Source organism: Manis javanica, chromosome 11, assembly GCF_040802235.1.
Source record: "Manis javanica isolate MJ-LG chromosome 11, MJ_LKY, whole genome shotgun sequence".
In the NCBI taxonomy this organism is placed as follows: Eukaryota; Metazoa; Chordata; class Mammalia; order Pholidota; family Manidae; genus Manis; species Manis javanica.
The window spans coordinates 51596036-51618219 of record NC_133166.1 but is presented as its reverse complement, the minus strand read 5'-3'; the positions used below and the strand labels follow the sequence as shown (position 1 = coordinate 51618219).

Genomic DNA, 22184 nt, shown 5'->3' with positions numbered 1-22184 from the left:
TTTATTGCTAACTTAGTACATAGATACTAATTGTAGACACAATCTGTCTAGAGATAGCAAAGCTTTTGCACTGACTATTAATATGGTGTAGTACAGCCATCACAACTGACAGCAGACATCATATTTTATAAAACATTTAAAGTATATTGCATTTATAACTTTCTTAGCCCTTACAAATGAAAAGCACATTCTAAAAGTAGCTGTAATTATAACAATTTGTTTCACTGGTTAAAAATAATTCTTACGGATTTGACTTCCCTTTGAATATTGGTAGACAATGAGAGCCAAGAATAACTTGAGGTTTTCTCCTCCAACTGGTAAGACTATTCTGTGCTTTACCATAAATGAATAATTCTCTGTTTGTAAGGAAACAATTCAAATAGAAAACCTAATGTAAGTTCCTAAGATTCAGGGTACTATTTATTATGAGGTAAGTAAGTCATATTGTACTCTTTCAATCTAACTTTAATTTTGGTTTCCAAACAATCTGTATCTCTTTCAAGGTTAAAAGCATTGAAAGTACACATGAACACTAAAGAAAATCTTAAAATTTCCTGAAATGCATTAGCCATCCTATTTGTATAACAAATAGCTTGTTTGTTTATGATGGTCTACATCATTAATCTAGACAAATAAATGTACAAGTGAAGGGAACTGGGTTTGCCGTGTTGTCCATTGCCCAGCAACCAACGGTTCCAGCTGTTTTGCAGCAGGGCACAGCGGCATAAGACTCGGAGCTATCGCAGCATATGCCCTTTTCTATACCAATACTGATTCAGGCAGGAAAACCTAACAACTCACACTGACTCTTGCCCAACAGGGCAAGTTTAGGGTATTTATTTTTTTAAAAATTTACTTCCTTCAAATGTCAGTGTTTATCACAATTAGCTTATGGGTACACAGAAGCTTTTGTATGGCATCTGTATGTTTGAAATACTTAATTTTTTGACAAAAGTGTAATTGCCTACTGTTTAATTATATGCCTTCATTCTTTAAAACCAATTTTTATGAACTTCAAAAAAATATAATAGCAATATATGCTTATACTAAATTAACATACTATAAGCGATAACATAACAATAGATGAAATTTAAAATATATATAAAGCACAAACTAAAAGTGCCCCTTGCTAATTCCTAATTTCCTAGTTCCATTCTCAGAAGTAACCATCCTTCCTTTTACAATTAACATATTATTCTTTATTATTAAAAATACTTCTCAGAATGAACAGATATGTAATGTAACTATAAATATGATCAGAGCAAAACAGATTTGAAATAGATTTTATAACTGGCACATCCAAAATATGTAATATGAAAAAAATGATATAACAAAATCAAATTTTTCCTTGTTATAAATCCAGCATTTGAAGATGTTAAAGACATAATGCAAATGGCTTTTAAAACCTATTACAACATTTTTCTATTGTTGGAAGTAAAGCTTATTTCTTTTATAAGGTTTGTTTATACTTAAAAAAATAGTATCAGAGCAATAGTTCATGCTGGACTTAAAGTAACAGGCATTACTCTTTTTAGATAGATGAGCCCCTTAAAGTGAAAAAATATACTGGAGGTAAGCAAGTAACATGCTGCTTACTACCTCAGCCAACAAATCTGCTATTCAACAGACGTGTACCTGGAGTAACTCTTCTGAATGCTCAGTGCTGCAGTGTTCGTGCAACATAGCCATTTCAGATGTGTGCTCTGCCTGTCATCAACTTGCCCCATGATACGGTAAGTCACTACCTTCCTTATTCTCAGTTTCTTAGTATTCAATTGCTCATAATTCCTGCCCTGAGAATTTGCTAGTCTTTGATACTCCTTAGTCGATACAGTGAAAAGTGTAAAAGCAAAACAGACATTTACTAGATTCACTGACATTATTATAGGGAAGGGAGGGACCTCTGTCCAAAAATACATGTGAACACAGTAGCTTTTGTGGCTGGGTACCCTTACAAGTTTGGAATAATTTACAAACACAGAAAAAGTCCTTTTGATGTTCAACAAAAGTGATTATTTTACCTTATCTTCTTTTAGGAGAAGTGCTTTATTAGAAAGAAGATATCTGATTCTCTCAAGTCCTGGTTCTGTCATAAACTAGCTACCCTGAGCCAATAAATTACCATCTTTAAGTCTCAAATTTCTTTGTGTATAAAGGGTAATTTAATATCTTTCATTTATAATCCAACAAAATTTTAGTTAGCAGTTACTATGTGTAACAATATAATGAGTGAGACTGCTTTCCTCTTGTTATTCTCCTAAACAAACACTTCACATATGCTTACTTTGAAGTAAAGAAAGCATCCTAAGAATAAAGCTCTTTTTCTTCCAAGCCCAAACCTGAAGACATAGACACTGATGTTTATGTTTCTTAGGGCCACAAAAGTCCATCCCTGAAATTACTATGAAGTTATAAAATTGGATGTATTCATAGGCAAAAACCTCTTAGACATAAACATGAGTGACCTCTTCTTGAACATATCTCCCCGGGCAAGGAAAACAACAGCAAAAATGAACAAGTGGGACTATATTAAGCTGAAAAGCTTCTGTACAGCAAAAGACACCATCAATAGAACAAAAAGGAACCCTACAGTATGGGAGAATATATTTGTAAATGACAGATCCGATAAAGGCTTGACGTCCAAAATATATAAAGAGCTCACCCACCTCAACAAACAACAAACAAATAATCCAATTAAAAAATGGGCAGAGGAACTGAACAGACAGTTCTCCAAAAAAGAAATACAGATGGCCAACAGACACATGAAAAGATGCTCCACATCGCTAATTATCAGAGAAATGCAAATTAAAACTACAATGAGGTATCACCTCACACCAGTAAGGATGGCTACCATCCAAAAGACAAACAACAACAAATGTTGGCGAGGCTGTGGAGAAAGGGGAACCCTCCTACACTGCTGGTGGGAATGTAAATTAGTTCAACCATTGTGGAAAGCAGTATGGAGGTTCCTCAAAATGCTCAAAACAGACTTACCATTAGACCCAGGAATTCCACTCCTAGGAATTTACCCTAAGAATGCAGCAATCAAGTTTGAAAAAGACAGATGCACTCCTATGGTTATCGCAGCACTATTTACAATAGCCAAGAATTGGAAGCAACCTAAATGTCCATCGGTAGATGAATGGATAAAGAAGATGTCATACATATACAGAATGGAATATTACTCAGCCATAAGAAGAGGGCAAATCCTACCATTTGCAGCAACATGTGGAGTATAAGAACAAAGGAAAAACTGAAGGAACAAAACAGCAGCGGAATCACAGAACCCAAGAATGGACTAATAGGTACCAAAGGGAAAGGGACTGGGGAGGATGGGTGGGTAGGGAGGGATAAGGGGGGAAGAAGAAGGGGGGGTATTAAGATTAGCATGCATAATGGGGGGGGTTGGAGAAAGGGGAGGGCTGTACAGCACAGAGAGGACAAGTGGTGATTCTGTGGCATTTTGCTATGCTGATGGACGATGACTGTAGGGGGGTTTGTGAGGGGGACCTGGAATAGGGGAGAGCCTAGCAGACATAGTATTCTTCATGTAAGTGTAGATTAATGATAACAAAAAAAAAGAAAGAAAAGGGAGATTACTCCCTGATAGGATAAAACTAACTGTAAATCAACGATTAATGCATGCTTTAAATATCCTTAATTTTGATCACTTAAAGGGTGTCAGATGATCGGCTATGGAGGTACATTTTTCTGATAATATTCCTTTCTCTTAAAAAAAAAGAAAAAAGAAAAGCAGTTCCTGGGTGGTGACCTCCAATGAGTTCTACACAATGGTATAAAGGGCATATCAAAGTGTGGGCAAAGGGTCTGTTTGTGTTTATACAGAGGATCAAAGCCTAATTTGGCTACCCAGAAAATGAACTAAGATACGATATGAAGAAGAACTTCCAACATCAGCACTCTCTGGAAGAGTCATACCAGAAGATGATCATCAAAAAACCTCAACAAAGATCCAGGCACTGCTACAGTTGTAGCTGCATTCATCCCACCGGTTCCTGGACTTGTCATGGGAATGAAGAAGGAGATATCTAAGCTGGCCTGTGCATACAGTAAAACAACAAATTTGACTGGATCTATACTGTTGGAACTCAACCAAGAATTAGGAGAAGTGCAAGTTGTAGTGCTCCAAAATCTTACAACTACAGACTATCTACTGTTAAAAGAACATATGGGATATGAACAGTTCCCAGGAGTGGGTTGTTTTAATTTGTCTGATTTCTCTCAGATTGTTCAAGTTCAGTTGGACAATATCCATCATATCATAGATAAATTTTCACAAATGCCTAGGGTGCCTAAATGGTTTTCTTGGTTTCACTGGAGATGGCTGGTAATTATAGGTCTGCTTTGGTTATGTAACTGTATTCCTATTATGTTAATGTGTGTGCGCAATTTAATTAGTAGTTTAAAACCTATACATGCTTAAGTTACTCTACAAGAAGATATGTCAAAGAAATAATCAATCTTCCCATGTTTTCTTCCATCTGCTACTTCTATAGCTTTTCTTCTTCCTTCCTAATTACAACCCTTAAATAGAATTCGTGCCTCATATCGAATTTACCAAGTATCATAATTCTTCCAAGTGGTAAAGATACCTCAAGACAAATGCTGGGCATAGAAGCCACAGGGCATAAATCTGCAAAGAAGTAAAAAGCTAACCTTTTCAAACAATATGGCTTCTCTCTCACTTATCAACTTTATATTTTCCTGTATGGCCCCGGAAGATGACTGGTTAGCCAGAGACGGGTAAGATTCCTCAAGGGAGGAACAACCTAAGACAGGCACAGTTGCAGGGGGGCCATCAGGTGAGAAATTGGGGATCAACAGAGGTGAGGCTTAGAACCTCACCCCCCCTGTTTTGAGAGAAATCTTCTGCATCCGTGGATGTTTTATTGCCCTTGTCTAGCTTGGATTAACACATAGTCTACAGGCACACACCTGATCATCTATATTTGCTCTCTTACAACACTAAACTATGTTTTCTACCTTTATCATGCATCTACCTACCACTTCAGCATTTTATTAAAAAAAAAAAATAATAAGGGAGAAATGTGGGATTCACATATAAATCAAGTATAAAAATCAAACGAATATTCATATTTGACCTGATTGTTTATAGTTCATAATGCGTGATCAAAACCAAAAGTTTCTGTGATGACTGCCCTTGTACTGTTCACCATGTAAGAACTTATTCACTATGTAAGAATTTGTTCACCATGTAAGAACTTGTTTGCTATGCTTCAGAAGATTGGAGACTGACAAGAATTAGGCTTGGGGTGGATTAATGATTGTGCATTGAGCACTGAGTCCCCTATACAGAATTTAGTGTTGTTAACAACCATTTGATCAATAAATATGAGAGATGCCTTCTCAAAAAAAAAAAGTGGATGTATTCGTTTTTGGTCTTGGGCTACAAAATATTTCCTTTTGAATATGAGACAGGGTCAAGTTCTCAAAAGATACAGCTCAAGCTTGGAGAGTCCAAGAACTATTTTGTACTCAGAAATAGAGTTAATCATAAAAATGCTTTTGCAACAGGCACTGTTATTATTTTTGTTTATAAAGAAAATTACAATATTAATGTTCAAAGTAACAACACATCAATCTATTCATAACATATAACCCTGGGGTAGTGGTTCTCAAAATGTTTTTTGGAATACTGATTCTGCATGATAAGAGTTACAAAAAATAGGTGTTTCATGATCAAATACTTTTGGGAAATGCAGGGTAAAATAAAGTTTATATGCTTTTTTTTCTTTAGGATTGCTGTTACTTTAACTATGAATTTCAAGGTGGGGACTATATTATGCTGAGTTTCCTCAGCTAGCTTGACTAGAGGATCTTTGGTTGACCTGGTGCATCTGATAGGATTAGTGTCATTAGGCATGTATTTGGGGCATGCTGGCATGTCCTATTCTATAAGATCGGTCATCAAACAAATGATCCCAGCATTGCTTACACTCTCCCTTTCCATGTACTCCCCCGTGCTCCATCCCCCTTATTCTTCCTTTTAAAGTTGTTATAATACTAGCTTTCTGGTTGCCTTTCTTCCACCCGTTCTGTGTATTACCTAACAACTTCCCCAAATTTGCCATTTTCTACAGGCCGCTCTTGGTTGAAGCATTTCCACTGAACCTAGATTTAGATTCCTTAATCTGGTCCTCAATAACCCCCAATCTGATTTTCACAGCCTTCTTTTTTGATATCATACACTGTTTATTCTACCCAAAGAGTTTGCTCACCTTTCCCAAATCTGCCCTCCAACTTTCCATATCCCAACCGCTGTTCATGTCCCCCTTCTGGCTGAAAATCTTTTTCAATCTTACTCATTTTGTCAGTCTATTTGATATACTATCCTCCTTTATTAAGCCTTCTCTTACAATCTCAGCTTTTTTTGAAAAGGCAAAGGAATGAACACATTTAATTTTTACTGTCTGCTAGGGCTTCTCAAGGACTTTGCTGTCTGCATTAAAAATTACTCCTTTTATCAGCATATAAACAGCATGGTGAGTGGTACTTTTATTGTTGCTTAACAGGATAGATTCATCCTTTACAACAACAGGGACCAAGGACACCTAAAGAGAGTCCTCAGCAATTGGGCTCAGACACCTCCCAAGCTCAAAGGGTGGCAGAATGTACCACAGCCATCACCCCAACCTCCGTATAAGAAGTTTGGGGAAAGGAGGACAAGAATTATGGAGCCACTGGTCTTTGTGGAAAATTCAGTGCTTGTGGTGAGAAGAGGTTCTATTTTATGAAGCTTGTTTCAAAGATGCTGGAGGGGCTCTAAGAGACTAACTCAAAGACTGGCTCTACCTGCAAGATGGAAAGATTAGCACTTCGTTCCCGCTTGGACATCTGATTAGGCAGGGAATGTGTCCCTGTGCCTACCTGAGCAAGGTGGGGAAAACTGGGAAGGATGGCTGGACAGAGAAAAGGCCAGTGGTGCAGCAGCCTGCATGCCTGGGCACTGGCCTGGGATGGATATAGGACAAGTCCTGTGGGACAAGTAGGCGGTACACCTGAGTTAGCTTGCAGTTGTTCTGCCCAAGATGATGACCTGCCTGGCAAGGGAAATCTGTCAGCAGGAGGCTGGCAAGGTATACCACTGGGGGTAGGGGAGAGGTGGCACAATTGCTATATTCTTATACGAGAGAACGATATGTTGTAGACACCGTACACAGACCTCTGGAAAACTCATATATCTAGCCCTTGAGTGTGCTAGCATTTGGATGCCTGTCTCTGAGGTAGTCAGAAAACTTGCTGAATATGACAAAGATTTACTTAAGGGACAGGAAAAGATCTGACAAAGTCAGTTGAAAGCCACCATGAGAGCAAATAAAATTGTTTAACATGTATACCTTCTGAGTTGAGATTTGATAATAAACTGGTAAAATAAATAGGTTGGCCTTAGCTCTTATTCCATTTTTCTGTGGTGACACGCTATACTCTGGGAGTCAAAGAAAGTCAGTGGAGGAAGTAACAGTCATGGCCTCTGGCCTGGTCATTTGCAAATTCCACAAATAAAGTTAATGACAGTTATTAGGATCGATGTTGTTGGTGATTTCAAGGCACAGTCATCAAGGAATCACACTGCATATTATCTTTAATTCTCCAGCTTTGGAGAGACGGATTAGATTGGTTGACCCAGCGATTCTTTCAGTATCATTAGTCAAGATATTGTAATATAACTTTCAATTAAAATAGCAACTTTATAATAGCAATTATGATGAAAATGAAATGGTTGCAGTCAACATTAATCAACATGAAATCACCTTTGACAAGGGAGACAAGAAGAAAATAGTCAGCATTATGATAGATATTGGTTGGCACCCCACTTCTCTCTTTTCAAATCTTTTTCTTCCCAGTCCAGGGTTCTCAGGGAGGGGTCTGAGCATGTACCAGGGATATAACAGGTGCCTGGTAACCTCCTTCCCACTTCCTTGCCTGGGACACAGAGGGTTGAGGTCCAGCTGTCATTAATTAGTGGCATAACTGTGGGCAGGGCAATGTGGGGGTGGGGGTTGGAGGAGATGACTACAAATTTTAAAATATCGTAATTCTAGTAGTAGTCACAAATTCCCTCTGCTTTCTGTTTAGTCTCTCCATTCCTTTGACATTACTTCACAGAGAAGCCTATTTATTTGATTGTTGCTTTTGATGTTCTAATTACATCAAGGCAATAGCCTATTAATAGAGAGTACCCAAGGTACCCACAATCAATCAAGATTTTTTTTAGAAATTTGCTTTATGATAAAGCCTCCAAAATTGCACCGTGAAGTGTGATTTGCTTTTTCAGTGAATGTCTTGGTTATTCACTTTTCTTTCAGTTCTCCAGGATCTTCAGGAGACAGACTGCCTGGGTTTGAATCCTCCATGTGCTCCTACAGAGTGATCATCGATGCCAGTTACCTCTCTGTAAAATGGGGATAATAATGGGACATTATAAGCTCTTTTGAGGATTAACTAATTGATATATGTAAAGTGTTTAGAATGTAACAGACGTTAGCCATTATTTTATTGGTTGATTGGGATTATTAGACTGCAGGCAGTTTCATGGGTGTCACAGAAGGGCCCGGGTCTGGGGGTTTAATGCACTGTGAGTGCTGTCTTGAGATTCTTATCAATTGTATCTTTGAATATGTGTCCTGTAAATGAAGTCTAATGAAACAATGGAGGATCTGTGTGGGGCAGGGGCTTGACTAGTGTGCAGTGCCCTCCTCATGGCCTCCCAAGATGGATTCTCCACTGCCTGCTCCACTGTCCTCTATGTGCTTCAGCCCCAGCAGCCTCCTGCTCACGGCCCTCCCTTCCTAGGGAATGTTGGTGCTCTCTGCCCCTGTACAAGCTAGCGTATGGGTATGGGAAGGGTCAGGGTTGGTGTGTACCCCCAGCATTCTGAGGTGGGGCCTGGAGACAGCTGTCCTGCCAAAGGCTGGCAGTGCCACAGAGCATTTGGTGGGCACTGGACAGGGGCAAGCTTCTTATGTCCATCTGATGCAGGTTCTGGCCACATTCTAGTGAGGAGGATGCAAGACCCACCCAACATGGGCTGGGACAGTAGGAAGGGAGATCTGTGGCTCAGCTCCCACCCACCCTGGCCAGGACACATTGTATCAGTCTGGTGGCTGGCAGGAGGGGAAACCTGACATCTGATGGGCTGCTCATGCCCCAAGTCATGGGGTGAGAACCCTGGGGCCTGTGAGAGTTTGCGCCCTGAGTGTACCATGTATCTGAAGGAATATGATCTAAAATTGCAAATAAAAACACCATTACAGGTTGAGACAGAGACCATGAAAGAAAGGAAAAAGCTTCATATTTTAGTATCTTTAATGGCACCTTTTCTGCTTTTTTGAACAAAGGGCCCCACAGTTTCATTTTCACTGGGCCTCACAAATTGTTATGTAGTCTGTCCTGCCAGTAAGGCTTACTTTCTTCCACAGAAAGCTTTTAAAATAGACACCCTTATTAGGATTATCACTGAGAAGTCACAGATGATAGGTCATTAAATTATCTGAATATAGATGATAACTGTAAACATCATATATGAATTTTAAAGCAAATGACTCATTTAAAAAACTCATACTAGCTCAGTATGTCCAAGATTACTTCTCTCCTTGGTCCATACAGAAGATATCAGTACTGCCTCCTTCCTAAATTCTCAAGTCTTAACCATTAGTGTTTTGGACAAAAAAATAAACATTGAAAACAAACAACAGTAACAAGTAACATTTTAAAAGTTTCCTCTGGGAAGTCTCTTACTTTCAATGGCCAATCTGAATGAGTGTGCTTTTCATCTGAGGAACATTTCAGTCATTTACATATTTGAAATAAAATATATGTTTATAACATGATAATATAAATTACAGTTAAATTATAAACTTCACCCCAAATCTGAATCAATGATATTTTCCACAACATATTGTGGAAGCTGCTGGCAATGGGGCTGTGTTATCAGGCAGAGATGGGTATGTAACTGAAGTGAGGAAGGCCATGGATAGGGCTATGGTATCAGTCAGGGAGGAAGTAGTAAAGGTAAGCTCAGCATCAAAACAGTTAGTAAGTTATTGCTAATTACTTAAATCATAAATGCTGAAAGATCAACCCTGTTAAAGAACATTAAAAAAAAAAACCCAACAGTACCATGGATCCTACAAACTGCAAATGTTTTCAGTTTGGTCAACATTTTGGTGTTTTCACTTCAATATGATTCTCAGGTGAACCATTTCATCTGAGAAATGATTTGCTTATTTATATTTTCTGATTGATTAATGTCCCCAGGGTGCTGCCAAATTAGAATTTGCTACCCCAAATACTCCCCACAATTGCCACTGGTTCAAAAGTGTGCTGAATGAAAGAAGGCAAATCCAGATTCCAGCTGAGCAGTTGGGAAGCATCATCATGGGTTGAATGGAAAATCAGGAGTTAAATGTACAGTTTTAGAAAAGAGATACAAAAAAATTCCCAACATAGTTAAAAATTTTAACAAACGAAAAGCAGTGTTGTGCTATAGTACTAATTACATTTGTGCCTACAGCCTATATTACAGACCATAATCTTACAATTTTCTGTTTCTTTTAATGGCAACAGGTTAATAGCTACAAGGAAAATATTGCACACCAAGATCAAGAGGAACCTTCTGGCACAAGGCATCTTGGCATCAAGCTAGATGTACACATGCTGACATGTCAAAGCCTTGAAACAGAAGCTTTAGACCTTCCTCATAAAGCCAAAGGCAAGTCACTGACTTCATACTAGCTCAAAAGGACATCTTTCCAGGGATAGTATTCAACCATGCAAACACTGGGCAAACAGAGCCTGAATATGTACTTGTAGGTGAAAATCATCAGCAGAATAGAATGTGAGTCAGCTTCCAAAGCTGCCTAGTTTCAGATAAGAACCCGAATCTAAATACAAAATAGGGAGTGAGGAGAATACTGAATAGCAGTTTTGACTGATGGGGTAGCTTAGGCATTGAGCAATAGCCCCATTCTGTACCACGATCACAAACTCCCCTGGCCTGGCTTCTCAGGCTGGGTGACAGAGCCAGGGGGACATGATTTCATTCCATCTGGTCCTTGGCACTTATGTTCTTTTTGCTTTATCTTGCAGTGAGAATCTGCTCATGCCCTGATATCCTCTCCAACTTTTCTTCCTAGCTATTCTGCTTATGTTTTTTAAGTGCAAGGGCTCTGCCTAGCACGTAACAGTACCAGTCCTTGAGGGACATTTAAGAATGATGTTTTACATCTTTCTATGTTGACAGATAGTAACTGCACTAGAGGAGGTGTGGATTTAATAATATGGGTAACTGTTAAACCACGGTGTTGAACATTTGAAACCAATATAAGATTGTGTGTCAATAATACATTGATAAAAAAATTGACATTTTAAATGTTTAGTTGTTATGTTGACTGACTTCAATTTACTAGTTAGCACTATTCTAAGTTAAGGTATAAATGTTTCAATGAGTCCACGTTTCACCACAGGACTTAAACAATTCTGAAGTTTTACTATTCCTTGCCAATTATTCCTTGGCTTAGCAACTGAAAGATACTTTCATTCCTTTTATTTTATTTTATTTTATTTTGGCCTGACTAGAGCACAGGAGCACTGGGGTGTATGCCTGCGTCAGCGGGTTACCACTTCAGTACAATTCAAGCAAAACAATTTGAAAATGTGCCAGACTATTTTGGGATTGGGTAGACAATAGTGACCCTTCGTGATTCCATGAATAATGTAAACAGGGAACATATTGCTGAGGTCAAAGGAAAGGAGAAAAATTAAAAGTAATTGCCTAGAGAGAAAAAGAGGTCAGGATTTTACCAGAGCAAATCGCATTCAAAATAGAGATCATACTCTGTTTACACATTAAGTGTATAGTAGTTTTTCCAATTGCAAAGTTTGTTAATTATAATTATTTGTCTTGCATGTTTTTGACTTTGCAGTCCCAGAACTGTGGTGAGGTTTTGTGTTTAACTCTCCCCTTCTTTCTCTATTACCAAGTAATTACTCAATTACTTGAATAAAAATAGGTAACGTAGTAGTTAATATACTTACTTCATTTCCTCAAACCTATGTCAGGATTTTTCAAGAAAATACTTGAAAAACCAAAAATATTTTTAGGCTACTCTAGTGACTGTGTAGAGGTGTCTCCTGATTTTTCCCAGTATTTTACTGTGAAAAATTTCTAACATACAAAAACTGAAAGAAGTTTTTCACAGAACACTCATATGCACACCACCTAAATTATACAATTAACCTTTTTCTTTACTTGATTTATCACCTCTCTAAACACTTATCCATCCACAAATCCATCTTATGTTTGATGGATTTCAAAGTAAGCTGCAGTACACTTTACCTCTAACTTTGGCGTGTATATTATTAGCTATAATTCAATATTTGTTTATAGTTCTTTTTTAAACAAACAGGCTTATTGTAGTATAATTCTTATACTATGTAATTCATTGTATGGTTTCTTTATACATCAAAACTTTCAGTGGAGAAAATAAGGAGCTTTATTCCCTCTGTCATTATTACATGTGTCAGATAACACTAGTGGCTTTCAGATCTTCTCTTATAAACACACAGTTATAAGTTTTAGAAAAATCAAATTTTCAGATTTACAAAAGCCCACAGATACTTCACCTCAACCCTACTAAAATGAGAAATTTCACTACTAGAATGACAGATAACATACTTGTAAACCTCAACGTCAAATCTAAGTCATTTACCCAGATGATGTTTCATCTATAATCATCCACAAAAACTGTATCTCTGCTGACGAGTTCAAACACTTTAAATTTCTACAGTTTTGCACCTATTTACAGATGCAGATTGTATTTTCCGAAGATAACTGCAGAGCATCATCCATTCCACAAGCTCTTGTACAATGTATGATCAAGTGGCAGGTTTAATTCTTCTCCCCTTGACTGAGGAGATGGCTTTGTTATTATTTAAATCAATAGAATATGGAAGATGTGATGCTTCTTTGTGATGGGGCAGGAAAGGCCAAGCAGCATTTACCTTGTTTGTAGGATGCTTACTTTTGGAACCCTGAGCTGCCATCTTAAGGAGTTCAGCCACCATGTAAGAAGAAGCCAATATACCATGAGGAAGCCCAGGCCAGGTGGAAAGGCTATGCACAGGTACTCAGAGGATAGCCTCAGCTGAGCCTCAACTGTGGTCCCAGGTAATGGGTAGCATGCATACTAGACATGAGAGTGAAGATGTTCCTAGTTGATGCCTTCCTTCAGCCATCAAATCTTTCTAGCTGAAAATAAAGCTATCACGGAACAGTGGATCAATGGAGTATACCTGCTATGTCTTGCTAAAGTTCCTAACCTACAGAAGCCATGGATATAATAAAATGATCATTTTACTAAATTTTGGGTGGTTTGTTACACAGAAATAATAACCCAAACAGCCATCCTCTATTCCCTGCCTTACAAAAATACCCCAGAAAGCATCACTGCTTTTAAAAGAAATATATACAAGATGTTTTAATATCTGTAAATTGAACAATATGATACACCACACTAACAAAATGAAGGACAAAAATCATATGATCATTTCAATAGGTGCAGAAAAAGCAGCTGGTAGGATTCAATATCCACTCATGATAAAAACTCAACAAACTGGGTATGGAGGGAATGTACCTCAACATAGTAAAGGCCATATATGGCAAGCCTACAGCTAACATCATATCTAATGATGAAAAGGTGAAAGCATTTCTTCTAAGATCAGGAACAAGACAAGGATGCCCATTCTTGCCATTTTTACTCAACATAATACTGGAGTCCTAGTCAGAGCAATTAGGGAAGAAAAAGAAATACAAGCATTCAACTCAGAAAGGAAGAAGTAAAACCACCTCTATTTTCAGATGGCATGATATTATATACAGAAAACCCTAAAGACTTCACCAAAAAACTCAGAATAAATTTCTTCAGCAAAGTTTCTGGATACAAAATCAATATACAAAAATAAATTATGTTTCTATATACTAAAAATGAACAATCAGAAAGAGCAGTGAATAAAATAATCCCGTTTACATTTGCTTCTAAAAAAAAAAAACACCTAGGAATAAGTTTAACCAAGGAGGTGAAGATCTGTGCACTGAAAACCATATAATATTGATGAAAAAAATTAAAGATGACACAAATAAATGGAAAGATACTCCATGTTCAATTGGGAAAATTAATATTGTTAAAATTTTCATATTACCCCAAACAATCTTAGATTCAGTGTAATCCTTATCAAAATTGCAATGGCATTTTTTCACAGACATAGAATAAACAATCCTAAATTTTGTAAGGAACCACAAAAGAACCAGAATGACTAAGTAATCTTAAGAAGAACAGAGCTGGAGACATCACATTTCTTTTTTTCAACTATGTTACAAAGCCACACCAATCAAAACAGTATGGTGTTAACATAAAAATGGATATATATATAAGATCAATGAAACAGAGTAGAGCGCCCAGAAATAAATCCATCCTTATATGGTTAATTAATTTTTGACAAAGGAGCCACAAATATAAATGGGAAAAGGGTAGTCTATTCAATAAAAGGTATTGGGAAAAGTGGACAGCCACAGGCAAAAGAATGAAACTGGACCCCTACCTTATACCATATACACAAACCAACTCAAAATAGACTAGAACTGAATGAAAGAAATGAAACATGAAACTCTTAGAACAAAACCTAGGAGCAAGATCCTTGATGTCAACCTTGGCAATGATTTTTTTGGATTTGACACTAAAAGCAAAGGACAGAAAAGACAAAATAAGCAAGTGGGACTATCTTAAACTAAAAAGTTTCTGCACAATGAGGTGCAGAAAGGCAACCTGTGGAAAAGGAAAAAATATATGCAAAACAAATATTTAATAATGGGTTAATTTCTAAAATATACAAAACACTCATACAACTCCATAGCAAAAAACAATCTGATTGAAAAATGGGCAGAGAAACTGAACAGACATTTCTCTAAAGAAGATATGAAAATGGTCAACATGTATAGGTGCTCAACATCACTAATCACTAGGGAAATGCAAATCAAAACCACAATGAGACAGCCCCTCAAACCTAAGAGCATAGCTATCATTAAAAAGACAAGAGATAACAAGTGTTGGTGAGGATGTGGAGAAAAGGGAACCCTGTGCTGATGAACTCTGTGGGCATTGTGACAATGGTGACGAACTTTGAGGGCATTATTTTAAATGAAATAAGTCAGACAAAGACAAATACTGTTTGAAGTCACTTATCTAAAAAAAAAAATCAAGCTCATAGGAACAGAGAACAGACTGGTGGTTGCCAGCAGTGGTGACCAGGGCGGGGGAAATGGGTGAAGGTGGTCAAAAGGTACAGACTTCCAGTTATAATATAAATAAATCTGCAGATGTAACGTACAATATGATAACTATAGTTAATACTGTATTTTATATTTGGAGGTTGCTTAGAGTAAATCTTAAAAGTTTTCATCTTAAGAAAAAAGTTTTGTTAACTATGTAAAGTGATTGATGTTGACTAATCTTACTGTGGTAATCATTTCATAATATCTACATATATCAAATCATTATATAGTATACCTTGAATTAATTCAATGTTTTATGTCAATTATATCTCAAAGAAACTGGAAAAAACAAATGTATAATTTTTGTTTGGCAGTTATCTGTATATGGAAAGTATCTTGTAAGATATCACCTCAGGTGGTTAATATTAATGCTACTTAATATAAAATGCTGCCCTGAAAATTTTGTGATATTTATCTATTAGTTCTAGCCACTGGCTAGAGAGTAATACTAGTTGCCTACATTAGGGAGTAAATGTAGCTTTAAGTAACATGTACAAAAAGGGATTTTAGTTGACTGTAAGCTAACTAAAAAACTGATATATTCCTAGATCCATAAACAGATGCATTCTCCTAATGCCATGGACTCCTTTGGCAATATAGTAAAACTAAAGAACTCTTTTTCAGAATCATGCTTTGAAATGTATAAAATACATACACTGAATTATAAAGAAAATGAGTTGCACTGAAATGTTATCAAATAGTAAACTTATTTTTGATATAGTAATACCTGTGTTTTAAAAACTATTAAGTAATATGAATAGCAGTGGGATAATATCTACTCAAGGAGATGAATATAAATAATATTTCATTATTCCTGCATAGTTACATTCTTATATGAAAATATCTGTGCTTTCTATTGATGACAAAGTCATGGTTAAATTCTGTGACAGTCACAGTCAGTGCTACTACGGTTTGTTGCCTATATTTATAATTAGGAAAATACTAAATTTCAGTGGGAGGTTAGTGAAAATAAAGCTGTAAATTTTTCTTCCACTCAAGTTCCTGGAATCTCTAAATTCTATCCATGGATCCCTTGTTCTTAAATCTCTTCAATAAGAGAAGCATTTATTTATGATTCAATGGATTTATAGTATTTGTGGCCTCCTCATTCACTTTTCCCTTCCTTTTCTTTTCTGCTGCTCTTTAACAAGTTGGGGAGAAAGATTAAAACAAAGATGCAAGATACTTCAGGCTTGGGGCAGTTCTTATATTCAGAATTGTCCATTATCTTCTCATCAGTCAATATAATCCCACCAATTATTCCAGGCTTAGTTTAAGTTGTACATTCTCTAGTATGACCACATGATCCACCATGATTTCTTCTTTTTCTGAATTCCTACTACACTTGGAGTCAGTTTACCCTCATTTTAGAACTTAATTCGTCTCTATGTCTATTTCATCCACCATTAGTTTTGTCTCCTCACCTAGCCCGGGAAGTTGATAGAAATTGAGAGTGTTTATCATTCGGTATTATCCAAGGCACACTGCTAAGTACATTGCAGGTACATGATATTTCCTTGTACAATGTCCATCCTACTGGTGATGTTGGCCAGCTATGTAAATCACCTAGGCTGTGGGACACTGAGACTAAACATTCTTTACCATGGCTGTCAACTATGATGTATCATTGAGAATGGGCTACCCAGGTGTATCCTTGATAGTAACAACATTTATATGGCACTTATTATGCACCAGATACTCTTCTAAGCATTTTGAACATTCATTTAAGCCTCTCATTAGCCCTAGAATGTAGGTGCTTTGTTTATCACCATTTAGTAAATGAGCAAACTGAGGCACAAACTAGTAAAGAGAATTTGAAGCTAGGCATTCTCTTCCACAGCTAGTGCACGTAACTACTACATTGTATTGACATTCATTTTCTTCATAAATATATGAGAAGTCTCTGAATATACCTGTAATTTTAACATGAAATCACTTATTGACAATTAGCTTTTCTTCTGCTGAACTGCTATATACACGGACTGGGTGATCATGAACTCAGCCCTTGTAGTGGTAGAATTTTATTACAATAATAGTAGCCACCATTTACTGAGTGCTTACTGTGTGCCAGACCCTGGGCTAAGTGATTAATCTCTGTAAGAACCCTATAAAGCAGGAAGGAAAACCTAGGTTCACATACAGTAAAAGATGAAGTAGTAAAAGAGCAAGGATTCTAAACCAAGGCTGTATTAATTTTTGCTTAAAAGGCAATGCTATACTATTTTCCTATGTGTTTTGCCCTATTTCTACAACTAGATTATAAATTCCTTGAAGGCAGGGATTATTTCTCATACTTGCTTACTGACTCCATCCATAATACTTTGAATGCCTTGATCTTCTAAAAAATGTTTTTTCATTGATGGATACAATTCTCATTTCACAGAATTCAGCATGGTGGTAGTATAAAGATTTTGGGATCTCATGAACTGTGTCTTTTGGGAATTTACTATGTCTTCCAGCTTCAGCTTCTTTATCATTAAAAGGAGGAAACTATACTTATTATAGAAGTATTTAAAGATTAAAAGACAGTAATATCTGTAAAATATTTATTATAGTGCCTGCCATCTAAGTACTCAAAATTGCTAGCTTCTTACTCCCTTCTTTGAAACACATATTTTTGGTCAGGTCTTCAAACGATTGATTTTCATATACAATTTTATAAAAATGCTTATCTTTCAATGTGCAGTTGAGACTTGTACTACTTGGCCTAATTCCTCTTTTTTCTTTTCTTTGAAGTCAACTAAAATGATAAACATTAGTTTATTTTAAACCAAAGGGAGAATTCCTTCTGAGCCAATGAAGCACTTCTGTCTCTATGGTCTAGCAAAATGGTTGCTGATGAGCAAATATGAAAGAAATGAATAGAAGGCAGAATAATGGTCCCTCAGATGTCTACATCCCAATCCCTGGAACCTATAATACGTTACTTTACACGGCAAAGGGAAATTCAAGTTAAAGATGGAATTAAGGTTGCTAATCAATTGACCTTAACTCGGATATTATCTAGTTTTATCCCAGTGTGCCCAGTGTAATCACAAGAGTCCTTAAAAGTCAGAGAGAGAGGCAGAAGGGAGAACCAGAGATGGCAATGTAAGGAGGACTCAGCCCAATGCTGCTGGCTTTGAAGATGAAGGAATGGCGTCATGAGCCAACGAATGCAAGTGGTCTCTCGGAGCTGGAAAAGTCAAGGAAATGGATTCTCCCTTAGAGCCTCTGGAAGGAACTCAGTCTTGCTGACCCCTTGATGTTAGCCCCACAAGGCTTGTTTTGGATTTCTGTTCTCCAGAACTTTAAGATAATACATTTGTATTGTTTTAGCAATTAAGTTTGTGGTAATTCGTTAAAGCAACAATAGGAACCTAATACTCTATGCAAATACTACAAATTTGGAATTGTGCAAGAACAAATGTGTGGTTTTAAACAATTTTCAAAGTGACCATATGAATAACAACAGTGATATTCCACTTGATTATACTGGGTACAGATGTCAAATAAAATGCAATATAGTAAAATTTATCATTACAGATTCATTAATAACACTTGTTTGTAACTAGCTAGGTTAGAGGAAAAACTTTTTCTTCACAATTCATTCTTTAGTCGCTAGAAACTTCTTCCTATTTCTGAACATGGTCAGAGAAAAATAAGGGAAGAAGTTTAACTACAATAGGAGAGACTTTTGTTTGGACAAGGAGAAGGTAGTTCAAGGGTCCCCACCAGTAAGATGGCAAACATCCGGCTTCTCTTCGGGGTCCTCAGTTCCCGCCGGCGCCACCTGAAGCCCAATCACCTCTCGCCCCCCTCCCAATCCCAGCACCTAGCCAACAGCCACCAGCCCCGTAGAAGTGACACCTCAATCAATTCATGCCCCCTCCTATATAACCCAGCACCTTTCCCTAATAAAGCGGAACTCTCTGGTGAATTGCTGCTATGTGTCGCTCCTTTCCTTTCAGTAGTTTTACGCTGTCACTCCACAGCCTGAAATACTTCTTTGGCTAATTCATACTAAAATGTATTGCCTGCCCTCATTTACCAAACTGAACTACTTTTACATACAAACATGAAACTTCTGATCAAAACCACTAGTGTCTTCCATAGTATTAAAGACTCTACTTCATGCTTACATCTCTTCTTATGGCTTCTTTTCTCTGCCTAGAATGTTCTTCTTTCCCTTCTCGGCCCATTCAGCACAAACCAATCTTCTCTCAGCATCCCTATTAGTCATATTCTGTAATTGTGTTTTAACTTTGATTGCATATTCTTTATTGTTTGCATGTTATTCATTATTACTTCAGGTTTATATGTTTTGTTTCCCTGTTAACTCTTTGCCGATTAATGATGGCTGATGGGGGCACAGGGGTTCATTATATTAGTCTTTACCTTTGTATGTGTTTGAAGTTTTCTATAATAAAAAGTTAAAAAACAAAACAAAACTAGGGGATCCACCTTCCTATCTGTAAAGCATTCTTCTCAATTTCTAGATTTCTCCTTCCCTGATACTGTAAGGCTGGTTGAGTTGGCTTGCCTCTGAAGTCATCCATACCTCTTTTGGTTGAAGACACATCATGTAAAAGAAAGGTATGATACTATGCCTGCAGGCTCATGGCCTTATCCAATATAACAGTAGATTTCTATAAATTAGTGTGCATTATTCAAGATAAAACTTTCCTATTGTTCAGTAATGAGAAGCATGAGTAAGTAATTCCACTCACTGGTTAATTGTTTCTATAATCTTTGAAACTTTTGCCTCAAAGTTATTGATACAGGATTCCTTGTTAGCATATTTCTGGCAAGAAATGATTGAGGCAGGTTTTCATCAACATTTAATAAGGAAAAAGTTACAATCAACAGTAAAACTTACTACTGCTAGTTCATACTATAAAGCATTAACAGCACAAAATGTTAATTAATTTCTAATTCTCTATCCTATTATTTAGATTTCATGAAGGTTGATTGGACTTGATCCATCATTTTACGGAAAATTAATTATTTCAAATACATGCACCACTTTATGCAACCTGCCTGATTTGCATTGAGGAAAATTCAGCAGAAGTAATTGAGGCACAAGCAAATACTGGCACTGACTGAACTCAATTTTCATTCCAAATTTCTGCAAAATCCCAAGGCACAACAATATCAGATGCAAGGGGGAAACAAACAAAAGCAATGTGAAAAGGGAACATGAAGAGAGAATATTACAAGAATCAGAGAACAAAGGGATTGCAAAACTATTTTAGTGCCATAGATGAGCAGTTAGGGCTTCATTCAGGCAAGGTGGAATAAGATATCATATGGCATCCTGACAATTGATGTCTTCATTTAAATGTAAGAATTTACATTCTAATTAGAAAGAATTTACATCTTAATCAGAGGCAGCTGTATTATCTTGTTACTGTTTTTTTCAAAGGTAATGAACTAAAGTACTGCTGTGCTTTTTCAACCAGAAACTAAATAGGCAGCATCCAGTGTTATTTTATAGCTTACCTGCTGTAAGCTGTTATTAATATTTTCAAAGATTAAATTTCTAACTAAAATCTTTTAAAAATGAAAATTGTATTTGACATCACTAGAATAGTATGATACAGACTTAAGTATTTAAAGAAATCCTTTTCTAACTTTTATTTTAAATATATTTATTTATTGAGCTAATACAAGCCTCTTACGATTTATTAATATAATATTGTTTTCGTTTGGGAGGATGTGGTAAAGCTACTAAAGGACATATGTCTCATATTCTGGTGAAATCCTGTTGTTCTTAAACTTACATTTGATTATAAAAGATCATTTACTAAATACAAAACTTTACCTTATTAAGACCATTCAAATAGAAGTGTATTCTTTTTTCTTCCAATGATGCTTAACAAGGAAAAATAACAAATATGTGTAACAGAATAATATTTTGCTTGTTTTATGCTCTTTCGTTACTACATAGTAATAACATTTAAAAATGTAATAATTTACAAATGTGCACAAACTCTGATGGTGTACAGGATTGTCATAGTCAGTGAAATTAAAGGAAGTAATGCATTCAAATTCATACTGCTCTATTGTACATTGTTCATAATGATGATAACTAGAACTAGGTATTGGTAGTTGGTATCTTTGCACAGTTGAGCCCATCATTCATATGAGAATCAGTATGAGCTCACTGACCCATGGTTTAGAAGAAATTGGGCTTGGCCTAGGAGAAATCAAGCAGGAGAAAATTACAAGTGTTAATAAAAATGTAAAATGCCACCTTTGTCCCTAGCACTATACATCTTTAGGTTATTGATACTTATTTTCATCAGCTGTATCATTAATATGAAGTTGTAGTACAGGCCAGTTTTTAATTTGCAGTTTATGGTTTAATTCATTATGTAATATAATATTTTTTTTATTCAAGTAAAGGGAAGGAAAAATAATAAAGAGATCAAAGCTTTATCTACTAGTCTATTAAATAAATGGTTAACATGGTTAATTTGGTCAAAATATTTGATAAAAAAATTATAGAGAAAGACTAAAATTCTGAGGTACATATTTATCTTTATCATCACTGTGACTTTCTAGATCCATATACATAAAAGAAAAACAGATCACATACAAATGTACTATATTTTAAGAGAAGAATAACAGAATAACTCCAAGTAGATTAAAAAAAGAGGAAATTTATTTTAAGGTGGCATTTTCCTAACCTAGGCCACTCTGATGACAAAGAGGAGATAATTATTAGCTCACTGGTGCTTTTTCTTGTATTCCCACTAAAGACAATTTATAGAGGAAATGATTCAGATGGGCCTGACTGAATTACTGGCTCTGAAAGATGGCTTTATACTGC

The 22184-nt window shown here is 36.4% G+C and overlaps 1 protein-coding gene across 6 annotated transcripts in view; it reads right to left on the bottom strand.

The window, feature by feature from the left end:
* ELP4 (elongator acetyltransferase complex subunit 4) overlaps positions 1–22184 on the bottom strand; it is a 252442-nt gene that overhangs the window by 47545 nt on the left and 182713 nt on the right. Inside the window, exon 10 of one of the 6 annotated variants that reach the window (XM_073216362.1) lies at positions 4693–8434. The exons of 4 other annotated variants lie outside the window; for them this stretch is intronic. In XM_073216362.1, coding sequence (XP_073072463.1) covers positions 8414–8434 — 21 coding nt within the window. In that variant the 3' untranslated portion in view covers positions 4693–8413. Of the gene's footprint in view, positions 1–4692; positions 8435–18779; positions 21549–22184 lie in introns of those variants that run through there. One more of the 6 variants, XM_037019504.2, reaches the window with a different exon arrangement.